Raw genomic sequence first — 24995 nt, 5'->3', positions numbered from 1 at the left:
GAGAAAATGGCGGATTGCTTCCCGATCCGAGAGCGAATATTAGACAGGCGTTTAATTCGCCAAAATTCACCCATTTAGAGTTCGGGAATCGGTTAAAAAAATATATGGTCTTTTTTTCTGCAACATCAAGGTATATTTTGGCGCTTACATAGGTCTGGTGATAATGTTCCCCTTTAAATCAATTCATGGTAGCTACTGGCGATCCTAACGCTCGCACTGACAATACAGACCGTCAGGCAGTCAGAGGAGGTTGCGGCACAAGTAAACCTGCAGGGAGACAAGATGGGATCAGTACAGGAGGTGCGGTACAAACAATCAATCAATCAATCAATGTTTATTTATATAGCCCTAAATCACAAGTGTCTCAAAGGGCTGCACAAGCCAAAACGACATCCTCGGTACAGAGCCCACAAACAACAAAATCATTACATTACAAAATCATACAAAGGGAAGGATTACCCCTTCAAAGCATAAGTGGTGCGCGGCAGTAGTGTCAACAATCTACTCAGCCGGTCCCTGTCAGTCAGAATGAACTTGGTGCGACGAGTTGACAAAGTGACACACACCACCACAGGACATCAGCAAGCTGGCACACTAAACACAGAACCAGTTAGAATACAGCTGAAAGATGGTGCCCAACCGTATTCTGTTCATTCCGCACGACGTGTGCCCTTCCCAATATTACAAAAAGTCAAAGACGAACTACACAGTTGTTGGCCACTTACTTAATAAACATACAGGACAAAGTGCGTCCTGATTCTTTGATTCTATTTTAAACTTGATGTGTGCCGATGATAAGAAAGTTTGTCGCTGCATTACTGACTAATAACCTCAGTTTTATCTGAAGTTCCATCGAGGTTTGTTTTGAAGCGAAAGTGGGCGCAGAGCACATCCCTCTACCACTGCTGTGTGACGTCATCGCTGCCTGTGCAATGCGCACTGCCTTCCTGCGCCGGTCAAAACCAACACTGTGATTAATCATCATTCATACATGGTAATGCATTAACATTGACAGCCTTAGTTGAAACCCACACTTTATTTTTTTTAACTCAGCAAATCTGTAAATTTTAGTCGAACCTCGGATTTAGGAGGAACAGTGTGGTTTTCGTCCTGGTCGTGGAACTGTGGACCAGCTCTATACTCTCGGCAGGGTCCTTGAGGGTGCATGGGAGTTTGCCCAACCAGTCTACATGTGCTTTGTGGACTTGGAGAAGGCATTTGACCGTGTCCCTCGGGAGGTCCTGTGGGGAGTGCTCAGAGAGTATGGGGTATCGGACTGTCTGATTTTGGCGGTCCGCTCCCTGTATGATCAGTGTCAGAGATTGGTCCGCATTGCCGGCAGTAAGTCGGACACCTTTCCAGTGAGGGTTGGACTCCGCCAAGGCTGCCCTTTGTCACCCATTCTGTTCATAACTTTTATGGACAGAATTTCTAGGCGCAGTCAAGGCGTTGAGGGGATCCGGTTTGGTGGCTGCAGGATTAGGTCTCTGCTTTTTGCAGATGATGTGGTCCTGATGGCTTCATCTGGCCAGGATCTTCAGCTCTCACTGGATCAGTTCGCAGCCGAGTGTGAAGCGACTGGGATGAGAATCGGCACCTCCAAGTCCGAGTCCATGGTTCTCGCCCGGAAAAGGGTGGAGTGCCATCTCCGAGTTGGGGAGGAGACCCTGCCCCAAGTGGAGGAGTTCAAGTACCTAGGAGTCTTGTTCACGAGTGAGGGAAAAGTGGATCGTGAGATCGACAGGCGGATCGGTGCGGCATCTTCAGTAATGCGGACGCTGTATCGATCCGTTGTGGTGAAGAAGGAGCTGAGCCGGAAGGCAAAGCTCTCAATTTACCGGTCGATCTACGTTCCCATCCTCACCTATGGTCATGAGCTTTGGGTTATGACCGAAAGGACAAGATCACGGGTACAGGCGGCCGAAATGAGTTTCCTCTGCCGGGTGGCGGGTCTCTCCCTTAGAGATAGGGTGAGAAGCTCTGTCATCCGGGGGGAGCTCAAAGTAAAGCCGCTGCTCCTCCACATCCAGAGGAGCCAGATGAGGTGGTTCGGGCATCTGGTCAGGATGCCACCCGAATGCCTCCCTCGGGAGGTGTTTAGGGCACGTCCGACCGGTAGGAGGCCACGGGGAAGACCCAGGACACGTTGGGAAGACTATGTCTCCCGGCTGGCCTGGGAACGCCTCGGGATCCCCCGGGAGGAGCTGGACGAAGTGGCTGGGGAGAGGAAAGTCTGGGCTTCCTTGCTTAGGCTGCTGCCCCCGCGACCCGACCTCGGATAAGCGGAAGAAGATGGATGGATGGATGGAAATCTGTAAATTGTGGCCCTTTATTATGGAAGTAGAATTGTCTCACATCAACTTATATATATCAATATGATATTAATATATATGCATATATTAATAAATATACAAATACAAATGTGATATATAAATAAATAATTTGTATAAATAAACGCGTATTTGTAAATATATTTTTGAGATTTGAAAATATATACAAATGAAATGTATAAATATAAAAATGTGACATACAAATAAATCAAGAATTTCTATAAATAAACATGTATTTGTAAATATATTTTTTGGAATATAAATATGCTTGATTTTGTATTTGTATTGAATTTGCATATGTGGATCGCTTTTTTGCTTTTGTGACGAGACATTTCTACCACAAATCAGATGCACAAATGTGACCTACACACTCCCCTGAACAACCAGCAGAGGGCACTGCTGCCAGAGCCACACATTGCACTGATAAGAGATCAGTTTATACATTGATTGATTGATTGAGACTTTTATTAGTAGATTGCATATTCCATACAATTGACCACTAAATGGTAACACCCGATTTACGTTTTTCAACTTGTTTAAGTCGGGGTCCACAATCAGTTTTATAACTTATAACAAAATGTGTTTATACAGTAACCTGCTCACATGAGTCAGATTACAGCAGGGGTGTCAAACTCATTTTAGCTCAGGGACCACATGGAGGAAAATCTATTTCCACGTGGACGAGACGGGTAAAATCAAGGCATGATAACTTAAAAATACTACTATGACAACTTCAGATTGTTTTCTTTATTTTACTTCGGCCCAAAATAGAACAAGCACATTCTGAAAATGTACATATCACAAATAATCCTCTTGACAAAACACTTCAAGTTAGTTAAACATTTAGAGGAAAAAAATGGTGCATTTTCAAAAACACCTCAGTGTTTCTACAAAGCAATTAAACTTTAAATCACAACCATCTAGGATTGAACAAAAAACTAAATAAAGCATGAATAAAAACTATTTTATGTATCAACTACCTCACTTGTCATTTCCACATATTAATCCTGTGCTAACTCAACAAACCATACAAACTGAGGTAGAAACTATTCAAGAGTGTTGAGTTACTTCCTGTCTTCTAGACATAATGTGTATTGATAGAAAAATAAAAGCTGTGCAATGTGTGAACAATTTCAACAAAGCACAAATAAAAAGTTCAAAGACTGACAGTATTGCAGTAAATCACACACTGTTCACTTTCTTTACATTTGCACAGAAGACAATCATTTTCACAGAACTATATCAGTGTGCAGTGTCTCATGCTGCATTTTAAGTGGGGTTACTGATTGCTTATTTTACTCCTGTTTTACGTTGGGTGGAGGGGGAGGAGTCACAGCCCCGCTTTACCGTGTACCTCTTGCTTGGTATACTTGCTCGCCCCGGTATAAAATATTTGCTTGCCTAACAGAATTGCTCTTGCAACATCCAGTGGACACATTTAGAACAGCAGTTTCTTTCATTAAAAAATGCAGCTGAATTTTACACTTTGCAAACTCATCTCGCGGGCCGGATTGAACCTGTTATGCCCGAATGTCGAGGGAGGTGGGGGTTGGGTTGTGGGTGTTGGGGGTTAATTGTTCATATGTCTCTGATTTGCACATCAATCAGTCTGAGGAAAGTTGGCAGTTTGTTATGCAAACAGTTACCCAGCATCACTTATGCATCAAAGTCAGTTTTGATACATCTCAACTTTGCAGTGAAAAGGGGTGTAGTGCAGGTTTTTGAGCGTGCGCAAACTTGACACATGAGGCCCCAGGTCCCTGGACTGAAGAAGGAGTAACCAAGCACTTGAAGCATCATCTATCTTACTGTTCAGGAAGGTTTCAGATACAGAGAAGACATGGGGTCATGAGTAGATAAGATTATGCTCCAAATAATCCAAGTTTGTATGAATACCTCAGATATTTGTGAAAGAAGCAGTGAGGAGGTCCTGGGTAGGGTGGATGTCGCCACATATGAGCAACATACCACAAACTAAACAGCTAATTAGTTATTTTCATCTGTGTGTTCTTATGTGTTTTACTGCGGCTGCTTTGTTTGCAAACCTTTTACAGCACACTGAACAACTAAATGGTTTTTCTGCAGTGTGTGTTCTCATGTGTCGAGTCAAATGGCTCTTAACAGAAAAGCTTTTGCAACAAACTGAACACTTATATGGTTTTTCACCTGTGTGTGTTCTCATGTGTTCAGTCAAAGAGGTATTTCGATAAAAGATTTTGCCACAAACTGAACAATTACAAGTTTGTACACCTGTGTGTGTTCTCATGTGTCGAGTCAAACGGCTCTTTAAAGAATAATTTTCACCACAAATTGAACAGTTAAATGGTTTTTCACCTGTGTGTGTTCTCATGTGTTGAGTCAAACGACAATTTTGAGAAAAGCTGTTGCCACAAACTGAACAATTAAATGGTTTTGCCCCTGTGTGTGTTCTTATGTGTTGAGTCAAATACCTCTTAACAGAAAAGCTTTTGCCACAAATTGAGCAGCTCAAACATGTTTTACCTCTCTTCTTTGTAGAGCATTCAGAGTGTTTGTTGTCAGTGTGAGTCCTCATATCACCTTCACAGTCTTTATCGCTGCTCAAAGTTTCTTCAACCTCGTCTTCAGCCTCACTATCTGATAGTGGAGCTAAGAGGTTGTCTACTTGTGGTTTCTCTTCATCATCTTCAGTCTTCACAGAGAGAATACTCAGTGGAAACTTGGTGTAATCAGCTTCCTCTCGTCCTAGAAGACACTCTCCCTCCTGAGTGATGCAGAGTTCCTCCTCTTCCTTTTTAATGCAGGGTGGTTGTGGAGTCTCCTGCTTCAAAGTGGAGCTCCCCCCTAACTGAGGGGAAACTTCTTCTGGATTACCGATCAGCTGCTGGACGTCTGCAAGACACAAACAACAAAAACTCACTTTCTTCTATGTACTGTATGTGTGTGTAGTAGGGTTGTACAGTATACTGCTACTAATAAAGTATTGCGGTACTAATAAATTGAAATCGGTACTATACCACCTTTGAAAAGTACCGGTACCGTTCTTTCATCTTAATGCTGCTGTGCGGCGGTGACTACAGAGCCGAGGCGCATGATGTTGAGTGTGTCAAAACGCACACACAAAGTGCATACAAGCAATAACATGGTGGAGAGGAAGAAAGGCAACAATGTTTTGTCGGGGGTAACACTGGGTCCATAAAGCTCCACTCTTTGGTCAGAAGGACGAGGCCGTCGATTAGTTACAACTTGGTCACTTTATTTATTATTTCCACAGGGCACAACCGGACATCCACCATGCTATTAACACTCCTGCACATGCTACCACTACCTCTCCTTACTTGCCCACTCACTTACTCACGTCACTCAGCCCACATACTGCCACTCTTAAAGGTGCACACACACATACGCTACTCTCACAACAGCTGCTTTAAAACACGCCTTGCCAAATGTGGTGATTAGTATTACCACCTTTGCTTCAGACTTAGGTCAACATTTAAATAATAAGCATTCAGATCTGCACAAGGAGTTTAAATAGTGACAGGTATAATGTAGTTGTTACACCTGTCCTGCTGCTCTCTCTTTACTCGCCCGCTCACTCACTGACGTCACTCAGACAACACGTTGACATTCTCACAAACACACATACTACTCTCATAAGTTAACCAGCTCCCCTGCTGTGCACATGTAGATACGTAGAACTTGATGCCAAATATTAGCGCAGTTAAAACTGCCTAATTAGCAGTCAACTAATGCAAGTGAAATGACTACATTTTGTAACAAATTCCTACAATTTGTGTTTTGTCTTTAATAAATGTGTTTTACCTGCTACATGGCCTATCTGTGTACATTTATCCATAGTTTTGTTTTTAGTACTTAATCATTAATTGTATTTTTCTTAAAGCACAGACTAGAAGTGGCAACCATAAATCATGAATAATTTAATATAACCTCAGTAAAACGTTATGTTCTATTCTAATCTAATCCTTGATTATAGCAGACTATATGTAATATGGAAAATTGTAAATTGTTCTTTAAGTGCAACAATAAAAGCCCAATGTGTTTAATGCCTTTTAATTTATATTTTAACCTTGTAAAATTGTTCTTTGACTGTGAGTGTTTCATGTAGTTAAGATTTTCTGTTCAAATAAAGCCAATATTGACATTTTTCTAAGTTCCCTTTATTTGGAAAAGTATCTATACATTTAGTACCGGTACTAAATTATTGTTATGGGGACAACCCTAGTGTGTAGTGTTTCATGGCCATTCATTTAGTGCCTTGCCAGAATGATGGATCAATGTTTACATGACTTGTCATAGACTCAGAAAAGTTCAGCTAGAATCACAGAAAGTAGAAAACATCTGCTTCGATGGACATTAGGATACTACAAACTAACAGTGGGGAAAAGTCAATATTGAAATACATCACAAAACTAAAAAAGATCATATCTATCTCAAAGAAGTCTGCAGTTAAGAAGTAGAGGACTTTTTTTAGAACTTAAATACAAGAAATTTGCACTTTCTGTACAATTGTAATGATCATTGTAATTACTTTGTTTTCGACACAATTTGGCCAATAAATTATTACTGGCATCTAGTGTACATATATTTATATTAAGGTGTTTTTTTTTTTACATTTTTCAGTGACTTTGTAAAAATCGCAGTAAAACGCCATGTCACAATATTGTATCGTGATTTAAGTACCGTGATACATAGTTTATAATGAAGTCCTTGCCAATACCTCGTCTAGGGCTGGACAATTATGGCAAAAAATAATAATCACAATTATTTTGAGTGATTTTGGAACAGTACCACCAAAACTCAATTTTAAATATAATCTAAAAGAACAAATGAATAACACGTAAAATGAATAACACGTAAGATAACAATAAATAAATGATAAATGGGTTATACTTGTATAGAGTTTTTTTACCTTCAAGGTACTCAAAGCGCTTTGACACTACTTCCACATTCACCCATTCACACACACATTCACACACTGATGGCGGGAGCTGCCATGCAAGGCGCTAACCAGCAGCCATCAGGAGCAAGGGTGAAGTGTCTTGCCCAAGAACACAACGGACGTGACTAGGATGGTAGAAGGTGGGGATTGAACCCCAGTAACCAGCAACACTCCGATTGCTGGCACGGCCACTCTACCAACAATCATAGTAAGAATAAGTTAAAATTACTATAGCAATATTTTTTGTTTTTTTCCAGCCCTTGATTAGAAGTCTATTTTCTCTCTTTGTATAACTTCAGCTGAAATACAGGACTCTCTGAAAAATTGTGGTGTGGCTGTTTCAAGATGCACAATAAGGAGGCACTTGAAGAAAAATGGGCTGCATGGTCGAGTCGCCAGAAGAAAGCCATTTCTGCGCAAATGTCACCAAGTATCCCGCTTGCATTACGCCAAACAGCACAGAGACAAGCCTCAAAACTTCTGGAACAAAGTAATTTGGAGTGATGGCTTTCTTCTGGCGACTCGACCATGCAGCTAATTTTTCTTCAAGTGCCTCCTTATTGTGCATCTTGAAACAGCCACACCACAATTTTTCAGAGAGTCCTGTATTTCAGCTGAAGTTATTTGTGGATTTTTCTTTGCATCTCGAACAATTTTCCTGGCAGTTGTGGCTGAAACCTTTGCTGGTCTACCTGAATCCCTTATTTTCCACTTCTTAATCAGCTTTTGAACACTGCTGATTGGCATACTCAATTCCTTGGATATCCTTTTATACCCCTTTCCTGTTTTATGCAGTTCAATTACGTTTTCTCGCAGATCCTTTGACAATTCTTTTGCCTTCCCCATGACTCAGAATCCAGAAACATCTGTGCAGCACTGGATGAAAGATGCAATGGTCTGTCAGAAGCCCAGAAACTCACTGACCTTTTATACACACACACATTAATTACAAACAAACAGGTCACAGGTGAGGATTGGAACCTTGATTAGCCATTCAAATCTGTTTGTGTCAAATTTTGTGCATGTTATCAGAGCAAAGTCACTGGGGTATGTAAACTTTTGATCAGGGTCATTTGGGTACTTTCTTTTGTCATTTTGATTTAAAAAGAGTAAACACAGTTGTTTGCCAATAAATAGCTTCACACAACCATTAAGCATGAGTGAAAGAAAGGTTTTTGTGTTATGATTCATATTCTCTGAAGAATGGCCAAGAAATCATAAATTCTCCCAGGGTATGTAAACTTATGAGCACGACTGTATACCTACGGCAAAGGTAGTGGTTTTTGTTTTATTAGTAGAGTGAAGTTAGTTCCCAAGTTATCTATTACAACGAGTGAAAGCAATGCACGGATGGAGACAACTTTCAAGTTAGCCTGCCAGAAAAGTTTGACTGCGGGGTCCGGAAGCAATGGCCGAGATGGAGCAAAAGATTGGAGAGGTATGGAGTGGCGTCAGGACTGGACAAGCAAAGGGACGCTCATTTTGGATGCTTCTCCACTGACATCGGATCAGAAACAGAACTATGCTGCGGTGATAAAAAGTTTTGGTGATTATTTTGTTGGCAGACACAATGTCATATTCCAGCGCGCAGTTTAATGTACGGAAACAGGAGCCTGGTGAGTCGTCAGATAGCTTTATAACAGCAGTACATAAACTGGCTGAACACTGTAACTTTGGAGTGCTTCGGGAGGAGTTAATACGGTCCGCATAGTCGTAGAGCAAGAGATGCCCCAAGACGGCAAGTGAAGCTTAAAGGCCTACTGAAATGCGATTTTCTTATTTAAACGGGGATAGCAGGTCCATTCTATGTGTCATACTTGATCATTTTGCGATATTGCCATATTTTTGCTGAAAGGATTTAGTAGAGAACATCAACGATAAACTTCGCAACTTTTGGTCGCTGATAAAAAAGCCTAGCAGACGAGTAGCGTGATGTCACAGGTTGTGGAGCTCCTCACATCCGCACATTGTTTACAATCATGGCCACCAGCAGCGAGAGCGATTCGGACCGAGAAAGTGACGATTTCTCAATTAATTTGAGCGAGGATGAAAGATTTGTGGATGAGGAAAGTGAGAGTGAAGGACTAGAGGGCAGTGGGAGCGATTCAGATAGGGAAGATGCTGTGAGAGGCGGGTGGGACCTGATATTCAGCTGGGAATGACTAAAACAGTAAATAAACACAAGACATATATATACTCTATTAGCCACAACACAACCAGGCTTATATTTAATATGCCACAAATTAATCCCGCATAACAAACACCTCCCCCCTCCCGTCCATATAACCCGCCAATACAACTCAAACACCTGCACAACACACTCAATCCCACAGCCCAAAGTACCGTTCACCTCCCCAAAGTTCATACAGCACATATATTTCCCCAAAGTTACGTACGTGACATGCACACAGCGGCACGCACGTACGGGCAAGGGATCAAATGTTTGGAAGCCGCAGCTGCGTACTCACGGTACCGCGTCGTGCGTATCCAACTCAAAGTCCTCCTGGTAAGAGTCTCTGTTGTCCCAGTTCTCCACAGGCAAATGGTAAAGCTTGACTGTCATCTTCCGGGAATGTAAACAATAAAACACCGGCTGTTATCCGGCACACCAGTCAAGGGGTGCATTCTACGGCGGGGGTTCGTTATCCAGCACAACACCTGCCGCAATACACCGCTTCCCACCTACAGCTTTCTTCTTTGCTGTCTCCATTGTTCATTGAACAAATTGCAAAAGATTCACCAACACAGATGTCCAGAATACTGTGGAATTTTGCGATGAAAACAGACGACTTAATAGCTGGCCACCATGCTGTCCCAAAATGTCCTCTACAATCCGTAACGTCACGCGCCGGTGTCATCATACCGAGAAGTTTTCAGCAGGATATTTTGCGCGAAATTTAAAATTGCACTTTAGTAAGGTAACCCGGCCGTATTGGCATGTGTTGCAATGTTAAGATTTCATCATTGATATATAAAGTATCAGACTGCGTGGTCGGTAGTAGTGGGTTTCAGTAGGCCTTTAAAGACTATGTCTTGTGAAAGGACAGGACTTAACAAAACGCACCTTGTTTAATCTTGAAGCCTAAAAGGCAATTACTGTTTGATTCTAAGTTTGCAACACTGTTGTTGTTGTTTTGTTTTTTTGGATGGTAAGGAATTTGTTATGCAATTTTCTTACATAATGCCTTTGTATGGTGTTAGGTTGATTCGTTAAAAATGGTGATGTTTATTTATAAATATATTGCAATGAGGGGCAGCACGGTGGAAGAGGGGTTAGTGCATCTGCCTCACAATACAAAGGTTCTGAGTAGTCTTGGGTTCAATCCCGGGCTCTGGATCTTTCTGTATGGAGTTTGCATGTTCTCCCCGTGACTGCCTGGGTTCCCTCCGGGTACTCCGGCTTCCTCCCACCTCCAAAGACATGCACCTGGGGATAGGTTGATTGGCAACACTAAATTGGCCCTAGTGTGTGAATGTGAGTGTGAATGTTGTCTATCTGTGTTGGCCCTGCGATGAGGTAGCGACTTGTCCAGGGTGTACTCCGCCTTCCGCCTGAGTGCAGCTGAGATAGGCTCCAGCACCCCCCGCGACCCCAAAAAGGAATAAGCGGTAGCAAATGGATGGATATTGCAATGATTGTTCATTCCTTGTTGTCATACTTGCCAACCTTGAGACCTCCGATTTCGGGAGGTGGGGGCGTGGTCGGTGGTGGGGTGGGGCGTGGTTAAGAGGGGAGGAGTATATTTACAGCTAGAATTCACCAACTCGAGTATTTCATATATATATATATATATATATATATATATATATATATATATATATATATATATATATATATATATATATATATATATATATATATATATATGTATATATATGTGTGTGTGTATGAAATACTTGACTTTCAGTGAATTCTAGCTATATATATATTTATTTATTTTATTATATATATATAAATAAAATAAATACTTGAATTTCAGTGTTCATTTATTTACACATATACACACACATAACACTCATCTACTCATTGTTGTACTTGAAAGTACAATGCAATACAATTCCGGGGCAATGGCACCTATCAAATACACAGTAATGAAAACACAGTTGTTCTACTAACTGTACTATGTGTTATGAGAGTAGAGTATGTGTGTGTGTGGCCCTTTAATAGGTAACAGCATGTGAGGTGAGTGACGTCAGTGAGTGTGTGGGCGAGAGAAGAGAGGGAGCGGTAGCGTAAATGCGGGGAAGCACTAGTTGGTTTTGTGTTGGATTGGCTGTGTGCAATCAATCAATAAAGCAAGATTTGCAACTAATCGCTGGACTCATCATTCACCCTAAAGTCGTCCGCTGTGGAGACCCACTGCCGGGTAAGGTGAAGGGTGTTGCCCCGAGCATACATCGGCCCTGGAGAAGTGTTGGCGCAGTTGGTTCTATAAAGTTTACACCATTGAAGTGGACAGTGTGTGTGTGTGTCATTGATTTCTACAGGAATACAATTCAAAAATGCTCAAAATCAAATCCTGGCTCAACAACATCCTTTTAATATTTCACGCGCTGCTACATTGTTTACAAGATGGAGGATGACTCAAAAATCCATCGAATAACTTGATGGACTCGATGAATAATTCAGCTTACTAATGCGAGATACATATTTTATTAGTGGCACTTGCCAAAAATAGGAAGGAGGAACTCTTCTGTTTTGATTAAAAAATTCAGACATCGACCAAACAACTGTAGGCTAGTCTTCAAAACACGCTGCTAACGAGTCGTTGCTCGCGACTTGAACACGTCCATTCTTTTCTGTTACTTGACGACACGACAAACTGTACAGAGACTTTGTTAAATGTGACTAAATACTCACCTTACCTAACATAGTTGTTGTTTTGCTTTTAGTTTCTAAATGTGACTTTTGCATTCTTTCATCTCCTCTGATGTGAACTCCACTGCCTTCTTCAAGCTAACAATCATGGCGGCTCTTTCTTTACATTCTTCAACAAGGTCGGCTCATTTACACTTTAAGGGCTTGAAATAGCTTTCATGTGACAAAACTTCAACTCACTCACCTTCATCTTTCGTCTTTATCTCCGTTGGTGATTTGCTGGAAGTTGATTCTCTTTCATGTTCTCTTTTAGCGGACGTCGCCATCTTAGCATAGCAGTAGTCGTCCATCTTCTATCACGTCTTCAATCTTCACTTCAGATATCGCTCCAAACTCAATGCACGTTTCGTGGCTTTGGAAAATGCGAATTGAGATATTTGTTGCTATATTTGCTGTGAATCATATGACTTTAAGATCGTGAATTCGAAGAATCTCCGAACAACCATAGCCTGCGGTCTTCGTCTTTTTGCTTCGCTTTACGTACATTTGCGCATGCGCTAGAAGCTAGCAACTTCCGTTTCCCACACCACAGCAGTTATTTTTCAAAATAAAAGCATTTTAATCTTGTATCTAACATCAAATAATCGACAAATACTCTTTGAAAATAAAAAATATATATATACAAGTGTAGCCGGGACGGGTCTGCAGGGTCCCGACTACGCTGTTGTGTGTGTAGTACTCTGCGTTCATTCAATGACATGGGACACGGGGCTGGTTCAACTTCTCACATTCACTTTTATTCCTGCATGACGGTGACATGAAACACAAAGTGAGTGCAATGGTCATCTCCTCTCCACATAACTCCTCTCCCAGCGAGGGACAGCAGACTTGCACTCACTACTACATTTCCCCATACAGTAAAGTAACCAAAACTTTTCTAACATGGCGGCCAAACACACACATACCTGCATGACGGTGACATGAAACACAAAGTGAGTGCAATGGTCATCTCCTCTCCACATAACTCCTAACACACACAAGAAATAAAATACATTGAGCATGTAGGCTACAACATGGAGGACCCCCACACACACACACACGCACACACGTGCTCACTCACTCACGCATATACAGAGAAAAGTCTCGGTGAAACAAACTCTCCTTCTCTCGCTCAAAATGGCTCTTTAAAACACGCCACTACACAAAGACCTCCATAAACACATCTCGAAACTTTTGCACATCAACATTCTTCCGTTAATTTTGCATTTAAACTCAAGAAATATAATTTCTTAATCCCAGAGCAAAACGACATACCTCTCCCAGCGAGGGACAGCGCAGATTTGCAGGAAAGGAAGCTACGCACCGTCATATCCTCAAACTTTCAAAATAAAAGCTCAGATTTGTAAATATAAAAGAAATACAAAAATAAATCCACAAAAACTTGAATTATATTACTGATAATCCATATTTAAAGTAAAAAGAAACTTAAACACATCATGTGATGGATTTTGGTGAAATTACTAACAAAAATATAATATAAAAAAATACCAAAATATGCTGTTTCCTTTTTCTATCTGTTACATTAGCACGTGCACAGACTTTTTCGATGGCTGTTGTTCAAACCAGAAAAAGGGCTTACATCGAAGAAAAAAATCATACATATGAAATACTACAAGAAACATAAATATTTTTCAACCCACTTAGTTGTTTTAGTTAAAAACCTTTAGAAAGTCAAATGATTACTCTGAATAAAGAAGAAAAGCACTAAGAGTGTAGATCTCCACCAGGACCAATCCTATTGTTCACGTGCTACTAAATTGTGTGCCATCTCATGTGTATCGTGTGCTGGTATGACAATAAACTTCCATGAATCCTGTAAAACACCAGACAGTTAGTAATATGGTTTCACATAAAAATGTTGGTGAAACTGCTCATTTCTACCTAGCGATAGGTGGCTCTAACTGTAGTGCTAATCACTCACCAGCAGAAAGCCCTCATCACACTGCTAATCAATAACTACCATCTTAGGCACTTAACATCACTAATCGCCAGTTAACAGCTATCATGCTAAATGTCAACTATCTTAAATGCAAACATGAAAACAAGACACATTAACGTCTTTCCATATTACAAACATCTTAACCAAAACCAGGGGAGTCAAACTCATTTTAGCTCAGGGGCCGCATGGAGGAAAATCTATTTCCACGTGGGCGTGACGGGTAAAATCATGGCATGATAACTTAGAAATACGACTACGACAACTTCAGATTGTTTTCTTTATTGTATTCGTCCCAAAATAGAACAAGCACATTCTGAAAATGTACATATCACAAATAATCCTCTTGACAAAACACTTCAAGTTAGTTGAACATTTATAGGAAAAAAAATGGTGAATTTTCAGAAACACCTTGAAGAACACAATTAATTTAGATTTAATCTCAGTGTTTCTATTAAACTTTAAGTCACAACCCATCTAGGATTGAACAAAAACAAAATAAAGCATGAATAAAAACTATTCTAAGTGTCAACTACCTCATTTGTCATTTCCACATATTAATCCTGTGCTAACTCAACAAACCATACAAACTGAGGTAGAAACTATTCAAGTGTTGAGTTACTTCCTGTCTTCTAGACATAATGTGTATTGATAGAAAAATAAAAGCAGTGCAATGTGAACAATTTCAACAAAGCACAAATAAAAAGTTAAAAGACTGACAGTATTGCAGTAAATCACACACTGTTCACTTTCTTTACATTTGCACAGAAGACAATCATTTTCACAGAACTATATCAGTGTGCAGTGTCTCATGCTGCATTTTAAGTGGGGTTACTGATTGCTTATTTTACTCCTGTTTTACGTTGGGTGGAGGGGGAGGAGTCACAGCCCCGCTTTGTGTACCTCTTGCTTGGTATACTTGCTCGCCCCGGTATAAACTATTTGCTTGCCTAACAGAATTGCTGTTGCGACATCAAGTGGACACAATTAGAACAGCAGTTTCTAACATTAAAAAATGCAGCTGAATTTTACACTTCGCAAACTCATCTAGCAGGACGGGTTGAACCTGTTATGCCCGAATGTTGAGGGAGGTGGGGCTTGAATTGTGGGTGTTGGGGGTTAATTGTTCATATGTCTCTGATTTGCACATCAATCAGTCTGAGGAGTAAAAGTTGGCAGTTTGTTATGCAAACAGTTACCCAGCACCACTTATGAATCAACGTCAGTTTTGATACATCTCAATTTTGCAGTGAAAAGGGTGTAGTGCAGGTTTTTGAGCGTGCACAAACTTGACACATGAGGCCCCAGGTCCCTGGACTGAAGAAGGAGTAACCAAGCACTTGAAGCATCATCTATCTTACTGTTCAGGAAGGTTTCAGATACAGAGAAGACATGGGGTCATGAGTAGATAAGATTATGCTCCAAATAATCCAAGTTTGTATGAATACCTCAGATATTTGTGAAAGAAGCAGTGAGGAGGTCCTGGGTAGGGTGGATGTCACCACATATGAGCAACATACCACAAACTAAACAGCTAATTGGTTATTTTCCCTTGAGTGTTCTTATGTGTTTTACTGTGGCTTCATTATGTTGGAACCTTTTACAGCCTGCTGAACAACTAAATGGTTTTTCTCCAGTGTGTGTTTTCATGTGTTCAGTCAAACGGCTCTTAATAGAATAGTTTTCACCACAAATCAAACAGTTAAATGGTTTTTCACCTGTGTGTGTTCTCATGTGTTGACTCAAAGAGGTATTTTGATAAAAGATTTTGCCACAAACAGAACAACTAAATGTTTTTTTCAACTGTGTGTGTTCTCATGTGTTGAGTCAAATTACTATTTTGAGAAAAGTTTTTGCCACAAACTGAACAATTAAATGGTTTTTCACCTGTGTGTGTTCTCATGTGTTGAGTCAAACTGCAATTTAAAGAAAATCTTTTACCACAAACTGAACAATTAAATGGTTTTTCACCTGTGTGTGTTCTCATGTGTTGAGTCAAAATGCTATTTTGAGAAAAGCTTTTGCCACAAACTGAACAATTAAATGGTTTTTCACCTGTGTGTGTTTTCATGTGTTGAGTCAAAGAGGTATTTCGGTAAAAGATTTTGCCACAAACTGAACAATTACATGTTTTTTCACCTGTGTGTGTTTTCATGTGTTGAGTCAAATGGCAATTTTGAGAAAAGCTTTTGCCACAAACTAAGCATTTAAATGGTTTTTCACCTGTGTGTGTTCTCATGTGTCGAGTCAAACGACAATTTTGAGTAAACCTTTCACCACAAACTGAACAATTAAATGGTTTTCCACCTGTGTGTGTTCTCATGTGTTGAGTCAAATTGCTATTTTGAGAAAATCTTTTGCCACAAACTGAACAATTAAATAATTTTTCACCTGTGTGTGTTCTCATGTGTTCAGTCAAACTGCAATTCAGAGAAAAACTTTTACCACAAACTGAACAATTAAATGGTTTTTCACCTGTGTGTGTTCTCATGTGTCGGGTCAAACCGCAATTTTGAGAAAAGCTTTTGCCACAAACTGAACAATAAAATGTTTTTTCACCTGTGTGTGTTCTCATGTGTTCAGTCAAACTGCAATTTCGAGAAAAACTTTTAGCACAAACTGAACAACTAAATGGTTTTTCACCTGTGTGTGTTCTCATGTGTCGACTCGAAAAGCTTTTTTGAGAAAAGCTTTTGCCACAAACTGAACAATTAAATGGTTTTTCACCTGTGTGTGTTCTCATGTGTCGACTCAACAAGCTATTTTGATAAAAACTTTTTCCACAAACTGAACAATTAAAAGGTTTTTCACCTGTGTGTGCTATCATGTGTTGAGTCAAATGGCTCTTTTTAGTAAAACTTTCAGCACAAACTGAGCAGCTCAAACATTTTTTACCTCTCTTCTTTGTAGAGCATTCAGAGCGTTTGTTGTCAGTGTGAGTCCTCATATCACCTTCACAGTCTTTATCGCTGCTCAAAGGTTCTTCAACCTCGTCTTCAGCCTCACTATCTGATAGTGGAGCTAAGAGGTTGTCTACTTGTGGTTTCTCTTCATCATCTTCAGTCTTCACAGAGAGAATACTCAGTGGAAACTTGGTGTAATCAGCTTCCTCTCGTCCTAGAAGACACTCTCCCTCCTGAGTGATGCAGAGTTCCTCCTCTTCCTTTTTAATGCAGGGTGGTTGTGGAGTCTCCTGCTTCAAAGTGGAGCTCCCCCCTAACTGAGGGGAAACTTCTTCTGGATTACCGATCAGCTGCTGGACGTCTGCAAGACACAAACAACAAAAACTCACTTTCTTCTATGTACTGTATGTGTGTGTAGTAGTGTTGTACAGTATACTGCTACCAATAAAGTATCGTAGTACTAATCAATTGAAATCGGTACTATACCACCTTTGAAAAGTACCGGTACCGTTCTTTTATTTGAATGCCGCTGTGCGGCGGTGACTACAGAGCCGAGGCGCATGATGTTGAGTGTGTCAAAACGCACACACAAAGTGCATACAAGCAATAACATGGTGGAGAGGAAGAAAGGCAACAAAGGACAATTCTACTGGTTAATAAAGAGGGTGTGTGAAGTGCAATATGGAGGTATTTGGGCTTCTAAACTAACAATAAAAGTGACACTTTAAACAGGGAACCGCCGCTCTGCAAGGGTTGCTTTACACCTTTCATGTTTGTCAGCTCCCAGACCGTGGTCGAGGAGCGCAGGGGAGACGCCCATGTTTTGTCGGGGGTAACACTGGGTCCATAAAGCTCCGCTCTTTGGTCGGAAGGACGAGGCCGTCGATTAGTTACAACTTGCTCACTTTATTTATTATTTCCACAGGGCACAACCGGACATCCACCATGCTATTCACATCCCTGATCATACTCGCTCTCTCTCTCCTAACTTGCCCACTCACGTCACTCACCCCACATACTGCCACTCTTAAAGGTGCACACACACATACACTACTCACACAACAGCTGCTTTAAAACACGCCTTGCCAAATGTGGTGATTAGTATTACCACCTTTGCTTCAGACTTAGGTCAACATTTAAATAATAAGCATTCAGATCTGCACAAGGAGTTTAAATAGTGACAGGTATAATGTAGTTGTTACACCTGTCCTGCTGCTCTCTCTTTACTCGCCCGCTCACTCACTGACGTCACTCAGACAACACGTTGACATTCTCACAAACACACATACTACTCTCATAAGTTAACCAGCTCCCCTGCTGTGCACATGTAGATACGTAGACGCGCACACAGCTGCTTGGCTTGATGCCAAATATTACCGCAGTTAAAACTGCCCAATTAGCAGTCAACTAATGACTTACAGCATTACTACCTTGAGCACGTCCGATCTCGGAAGTTTAGCAGGGTCGGGACTGGTTAGTACTTGGATGGGAGACCACCTGGGAATACCAGGTGCTGTAAGCTTGAGCGCGGCGACGGTCTGTAGGAACCTGCTGCCACACGTTGCGACCACCGAAGACAGCAAGAACTCGATTTGGTGAAAGAAACAACGCGAGTATGGCTCCCTGCTCTTTGTGCACCGTTCTCATGGATAGGTTGGCCCTACTAGAGGACCTTGTCCGCCAACTAGAGCAGAGTAATTTTGTAACTTTAGACGTGGCGGACACTAGCATTAGCTGTAGCGAGCTGACTAGCCCAGTTTGTAGCAGCCCTAAGCGGCCTACAAGCAAAGGTGAACCGGTTGAGACGCATAATACAGTTAGTCCTTTAGCTAGTCCTACACCCCAGGCTACCGGGCACCCTTAGTCATAGGAGTCTCCATCACCCAAAACAAACAGCTTAGCAAACCAGCCATAATTAAGTGTATTCCCAGGGTCAGAGCACCTGACATTGAAGCTAATCTTAGGGAGCTAACTTTCAGCAGGCCTAGTAAACTTGTACGACAGGCCAATTGCACCACTATAGCTACACAAACATAGTTGTACACGTTGGCTCCAATGACACTAGGATGAGCCAGGGAGAGATTACAAAGAGGAACATAGCTAGGACTTGTAATCTCGCTAGAAAGATGTCCCGGCATCTAGTACTTGTCTCTGGCCTCCTGCCTGCCAGAGGCAATGATGAGATGTGACGCACGCAGATAATATAATTATAATGGGGGATTTTAATATCCATTTGAATACCCCATCAGACCCTCCGTGTGTGGCGCTCCAGACTATAACTGATAGCTGTGGTCTGACACAAATAATAAATCAACCCACGCATCACAACGGTAATACGATAGATAGATCGAGTCCTTGTCCGGGTTGTCACCACCTCCCAAGTTATGATACTCTCGTACACTAAAGAATAGTCCAAACATCCATCCATCCATCCATTTTCTACCGCTTATTCCCTTTGGGGTCGCGGGGGGCGCTGGAGCCTATCTCAGCTACAATCGGGCGGAAGGGGGGTACACCCTGGACAAGTCGCCACCTCATCGCAAGGCCAACACAGACAGACAGACAACATTCACACTCACATCCACACACTAGGGCCAATTTAGTGTTGCCAATCAACTTATCCCCAGGTGCATGTCTTTGGAGGTGGGAGGAAGCCGGAGTACCCGGAGGGAACCCACGCAGTCACGGGGAGGACATGCAAACTCCACACAGAAAGATCCCGAGCCCGGGATTGAACCCAAGACTACTCAGGACCTTCGTATTGTGAGGCAGATGCACTAACCCCTCTGCCACCGTGAAGCCCAATCATTACCTTATAAAATTCGAAGTTCTGACTCATTGTCAACAAGCTACTAATAACCACTGCTTTAGCAGGCGCCAAATTAATGCTGTCACAACTATGACTCTTGCTTGCCTACAGCCTTCGGTAATGGCGACATTCCCAAATTATGTGGACTCTATCGATAACCTCACTAACAACTTTAACGATGCCCTGCGCGACACCATTGATAGTATAGCACCTTTAAAGCTAAAAAAAGGCCCCTTAAAGGCGTACCGCCTAGTTTACAGAAGAAACTAGAGCTCTTAAACTATCATCTAGAAAGCTGGAACGCAAATGGCGTGCGACTAAACTTGAGGTTTTCTATCAAGCATGGAGTGATAGTTTACTAACTTATAAACGCATGCTAAAGCTAATTACTGCTCCAATCTCATCCGCCTCAATAAAAATGATACTAAATATGTGTTCAGTACAGTAGCATCGCTAACCCAACAAAGGACTCCTGCCAGTAGCTCCACCCACTCGGCAGATGATTTTATGAATTTCTTTAATAAGAAAATCGAACTCATTAGAAAGGAGATTAAAGACAACGCATCCTAGCTACAACTGGGTTATATTAACACAGATACGAATGCCTGTACGACAGATTTTGCCCTCCAAAATAGTATCTTTCTTTTTGATGAAATAACATTAGAGGAATTGTTACGGCGTGTAAATGGGATAAAACAAACAACATGTTTACTTGACCCACTTCCTGGGAAACTTATCAAGGAGCTGTTTGTAATATTAGGTCCATCAGTGCTAAATATTATAAACTGATCACTTTCCTCTGGCACTGTTCCCCTAGCATTCAAAAGAGTGGTTATTCATCCTCTGCTCAAAAGACCTAACCTCGATCCTGACCTCATGGTAAACTACCGGCCGGTGTCCCACCTTTCCTTTAACCTCAAAAATCCTCGAAAAATATTTGCACAGCAGCTAAATGAACATGTAGCGTCTAACAATCTCTGTGACCCCTTTCAGTCCGGTTTCAGGGCAAATCACAGCCCTCGCCAAAAATGACTAATGATCTCTTGCTAACTATCGATGTTGATACGTCATCCATGTTCTGCTGCTTCTTGATCTTAGCGCTGCTTTTGATACCGTCGATCATAACATTCTATTAGAACGTATCAAAACACGTATTGGTATGTGAGACTTAGCCTTTTCTTGGTTTAACTCCTATCTTACTGGCAGGATGTAGTGCATTTCCCAAACCTACTCAGTGGCCTAGTGGTTAGCGTGTACGCCCTGAGATCGGTAGGTTGTGAGTTCAAACCCTGGCCGAGTCATACCAAAGACTATAAAAATCGGACCCATTGCCTCCCTGCTTGGCACTCAGCATCAAGGGTTGAAATTGGGGGTTAAATCACCAAAAATTATTCCCGGGCGTGGCCACAGCTGCTGCCCACTGCTCCCCTCACCTCCCAGGGGGTGATCAAGGGTGATGGGTCAAATGCAGAGAATAATTTCGCCACACCTAGTCTGTGTGTGACAATCATAGCTACTTTACTTTATTATTATAACAATGTCACCACGGAGTATGTTAAAGTAACGTGTGGATTTCCACAAGGTTCGGTTCTTGGCCTTGCACTCTTCAGCATGTACATGCTGCCGCTAGGCGACATCATACGCAAATACGGTGTTAGCTTCCACTGTTATGCTGATGACACCCAACTCTACATGCCCCGAAAGATGACCAACACGCCAGATTGTAGTCAGCTGGAGGCGTGTCTTAATGAAATTAAACAATGGATGTCCACTAACTTCTTGCAACTCAACGCCAAGAAAACGGAAATGCTGATTATCGGTCCTGCTAGACACCGACATCTATTTAATAATACCACCTTAACATTTGACAACCAAACAATTACACAAAGCGACCCGGTAACGAATCTCGTTATTATCTTCGACCCAACTCTCTCGTTTGAGTCACACATTAAGAGTGTTACTAAAACGGCCTTCTTTCATCTCCGTAATATCGCTAAATGTGTTCCATTTTGTCCACTAGCGACGCTGAGATCATTATTCATGCGTTCGTTACGTCTCGTCTCCATTACTTTAACGTATTATTTTCAGGTCTCCCTATGTCTAACATTGAAAGATTACAGTTGGTACAAAATGCAGCTGCTAGACTTTTGACAAGAACAAGAAAGTTTGATCATATTACGCCTATACTGTATATACCTTTATATATATATATATACCTATACTGGCTCACCTGCACTGGCTTCCTGTGCACTTAAGATGCAACTTTAAGGTTTTACTACCGGTACTTACGTATAAAATACTACACGGTCTAGCTCCGTCCTATCTTGCTGATTGTATTGTACCATATGTCCCGGCAAGAAATCTGCGTTGTAAGAACTCCGGCTTATTAGTGATTCCCAGAGCCCAAAAACAGTCTGCGGGCTATAGAGCGTTTTCTATTCGCGCTCCAGTACTATGGAATGCCCTCCCGGTAACAGTGAGAGATGCTACCTCAGTAGAAGCATTTAAGTCCCAACTTAAAACTCATTTGTAAACGCTCGCTTTTAAATAGACCCCCCTTTTAGACCAGTTGATCTGCCCTCTCTTTTCTGCTCTGCCCCCCTCTCCTGCGTGGAGAGGTTATTAGGTGACCCCAGATGAGGCACTAGCTGTCCCAAGTCGGGACCCGGGGTGGACCACTCATCTGTGCATCAGTTGGGGACGTCTCTGCGCTGCTGACTTGTCTCCATTCAAGATGATCTCCTGCTGGCCCCACTATGGACTGGACTCTCACACTATTAACTAGATCCACTATGGACTGGACTCTCACGCTATTAACTAGATCCACTATGGACTGGACTCTCACACTATTAACTAGATCCACTATGGACTGGACTCTCACACTATTAACTAGATCCACTATGGACTGGACTCTCACACTATTAACTAGATCCACTATGGACTGGACTCTCACACTATTAACTAGATCCACTATGGACTGGACTCACACTATTAACTAGATCCACTATGGACTGGACTCTCACACTATTAACTAGATCCACTATGGACTGGACTCTCACACTATTAACTAGATCCACTATGGACTGGACTCTCACACTATTAACTAGATCCACTATGGACTGGACTCTCACACTATTAACTAGATCCACTATGGACTGGACTCTCACATTATTAACTAGATCCACTATGGACTGGACTCTCACACTATTAACTAGATCCACTAAGGACTGGACTCTCACACTATTAACTAGATCGACTATGGACTGGACTCTCACATTATTAACTCGATCCACTATGGACTGGACTCTCACACTATTAACTAGATCCACTATGGACTGGACTCTCACACTATTAACTAGATCCACTTTACGTCCATTGCACCGGTCTCAAAGGTTTCTTGTTGTTCCCATTGGGTTGACTTTTTTCTTGCCCTGATGTGGGATCTGAGCCTAGGGTGTCGTTGTGGCTTGTGCAGCCCTTTGAGAGATTTGTGATTAAGGAATATATAAATAAACTTTGATTGATTGAACACTTATATGGTTTTTCATCTGTGTGTGTTCTCATGTGTCGAGTCAAAGAGCTTTATTGAGAAAAGCTTTTGCCACAAACTGAGCAGCTCGAACATTTTTACCTTCACAGTCTTTATCGCTGCTCAAAAGTTCTTCAACCTCGTCTTCGTCTTGTGGTTTCTCTTCATCATCTTCAGTCTTCACAGAGAGAATACTCAGTGGAAACTTGGTGTAATCAGCTTCCTCTCGTCCTAGAAGACACTCTCCCTCCTGAGTGATGCAGAGTTCCTCCTCTTCCTTTTTAATGCAGGGTGGTTGTGGAGTCTCCTGCTTCAAAGTGTAGCTCCCCCCTAACTGAGGGGAAACTTCTTCTGGATTACCGATCAGCTGCTGGACGTCTGCAAGACACAAACAACAAAAACACACTTTCTTCTATGTACTGTATGTGTGTGTAGTAGGGTTGTACGGTATCACTACATGTTCAAAAAAGGATCTCGGCTAACGCCATGCTACTGGGAACTGTAGTTAAGCTACATAGCGTCGCTACTTGTTGTGCACTATTGCCCATCACTGATTCTAACTCGTAAATAAACGCTAGCAAAAGTCAGCTAACAATGCAGGTAATGGGGATGCACTCTATTTCTTCTATAAAAATACATATCCAGCAACTTTTTATATACACGCTGTAAGTATATATGTAATGTAATAACAGGCACATTCATAATAACATGTAATATTTACGTATTTTCATCATTTTTAGCAAAACGGCAGCACATTATTTTCACAGACGCATCACAACGTTCGCTGTTACCTTCAACAACAACACCAACTATTACTAATAAAGGCAGACTTCATGAGTGCTATCAAATAATACTTTTGGGAGAAATTATGATCCAGAACCTTATATTTTTGAGCCTGAATATAAGGAGGATGAGCCACACATTTTAGAAGCTGAGTGATAAGCAGATCAATTAATTAGCACTATTGCTAAGTGCTAAATAAAAAATACAAACTAAATACCATCCAATCTCAATTAATATCACTTTTTATTTAAATTAAAGTAGATTTTCCAATGCAGGATAATACTGCGGTAACTTCTAACAGACATATCCGCCATTTTTTATCGAGGTAAAAATGCTAACAGGCTCTTTGTTTACATTGTTCAACAAAGTCGGCTAATTTCTATTTTTAGGGCTTGGAATTCAAACAGCTTTCAAATGAGGGAACGCAACACACTCACCTTCATCTTCGCTTTTCAGATTGTTCTCCGTTGGTGGCGCTGATTCTCTTTCATCTTCTCTTTTAGCGGACGTCGCCATCTTAGCATAGCAGTAGTCGTCCATCTTCTATCACGTCTTCAATCTTCACTTCACATAACACTCCATCGCTCCACACTCAAAGTCCGTTTGGTGGGCTTAAGAAAAGGCGAATAGTTGAGGTATTTGATGCTATTTTTGAATATATAAGATCGTAAATGTGAAACTTCTCCGGAAAGCCACGCCGCTTAGTCCGCCATCTTTCCCACTGTTCGATGTGTTTGCGCATGCGCCAGAAGGTTGCAAGTTCCGATCATAAAATTAATTTAAAAAAATAAAATACCTTTTAAATAACTAGCGACCCTTTTCATATTTTCTTACATTTTTGGCTCATAATTGAAGTGCTCCTTATCACGAAAACATTTTTGATATCA

General features: G+C 41.4%; 2 protein-coding genes across 2 annotated transcripts in view; one reads left to right on the top strand and one right to left on the bottom strand.

Annotated features, from left to right (window-relative positions):
• LOC133619281 (uncharacterized) overlaps positions 1–24995 on the top strand; it is a 260390-nt gene that overhangs the window by 62995 nt on the left and 172400 nt on the right. The window lies entirely within an intron of this gene.
• Positions 79–24551, bottom strand: LOC133619298 (uncharacterized). Its single transcript, XM_072915494.1, has 5 exons — positions 24546–24551; positions 15904–17247; positions 15749–15818; positions 4833–5201; positions 79–267 (listed from the first exon to the last, which is right to left on the bottom strand). Exons 1-5 carry the CDS (start codon positions 24549–24551, stop codon positions 233–235), a joined length of 1824 nt encoding a protein of 607 aa, XP_072771595.1. The 3' UTR covers positions 79–232.

The sequence above is a fragment of the Nerophis lumbriciformis genome, linkage group LG20, assembly GCF_033978685.3.
Source record: "Nerophis lumbriciformis linkage group LG20, RoL_Nlum_v2.1, whole genome shotgun sequence".
Lineage (NCBI taxonomy): Eukaryota > Metazoa > Chordata > Actinopteri > Syngnathiformes > Syngnathidae > Nerophis > Nerophis lumbriciformis.
Note: the sequence above shows the minus strand (reverse complement) of the source record. Positions and strands in the feature narration are given on the sequence as shown.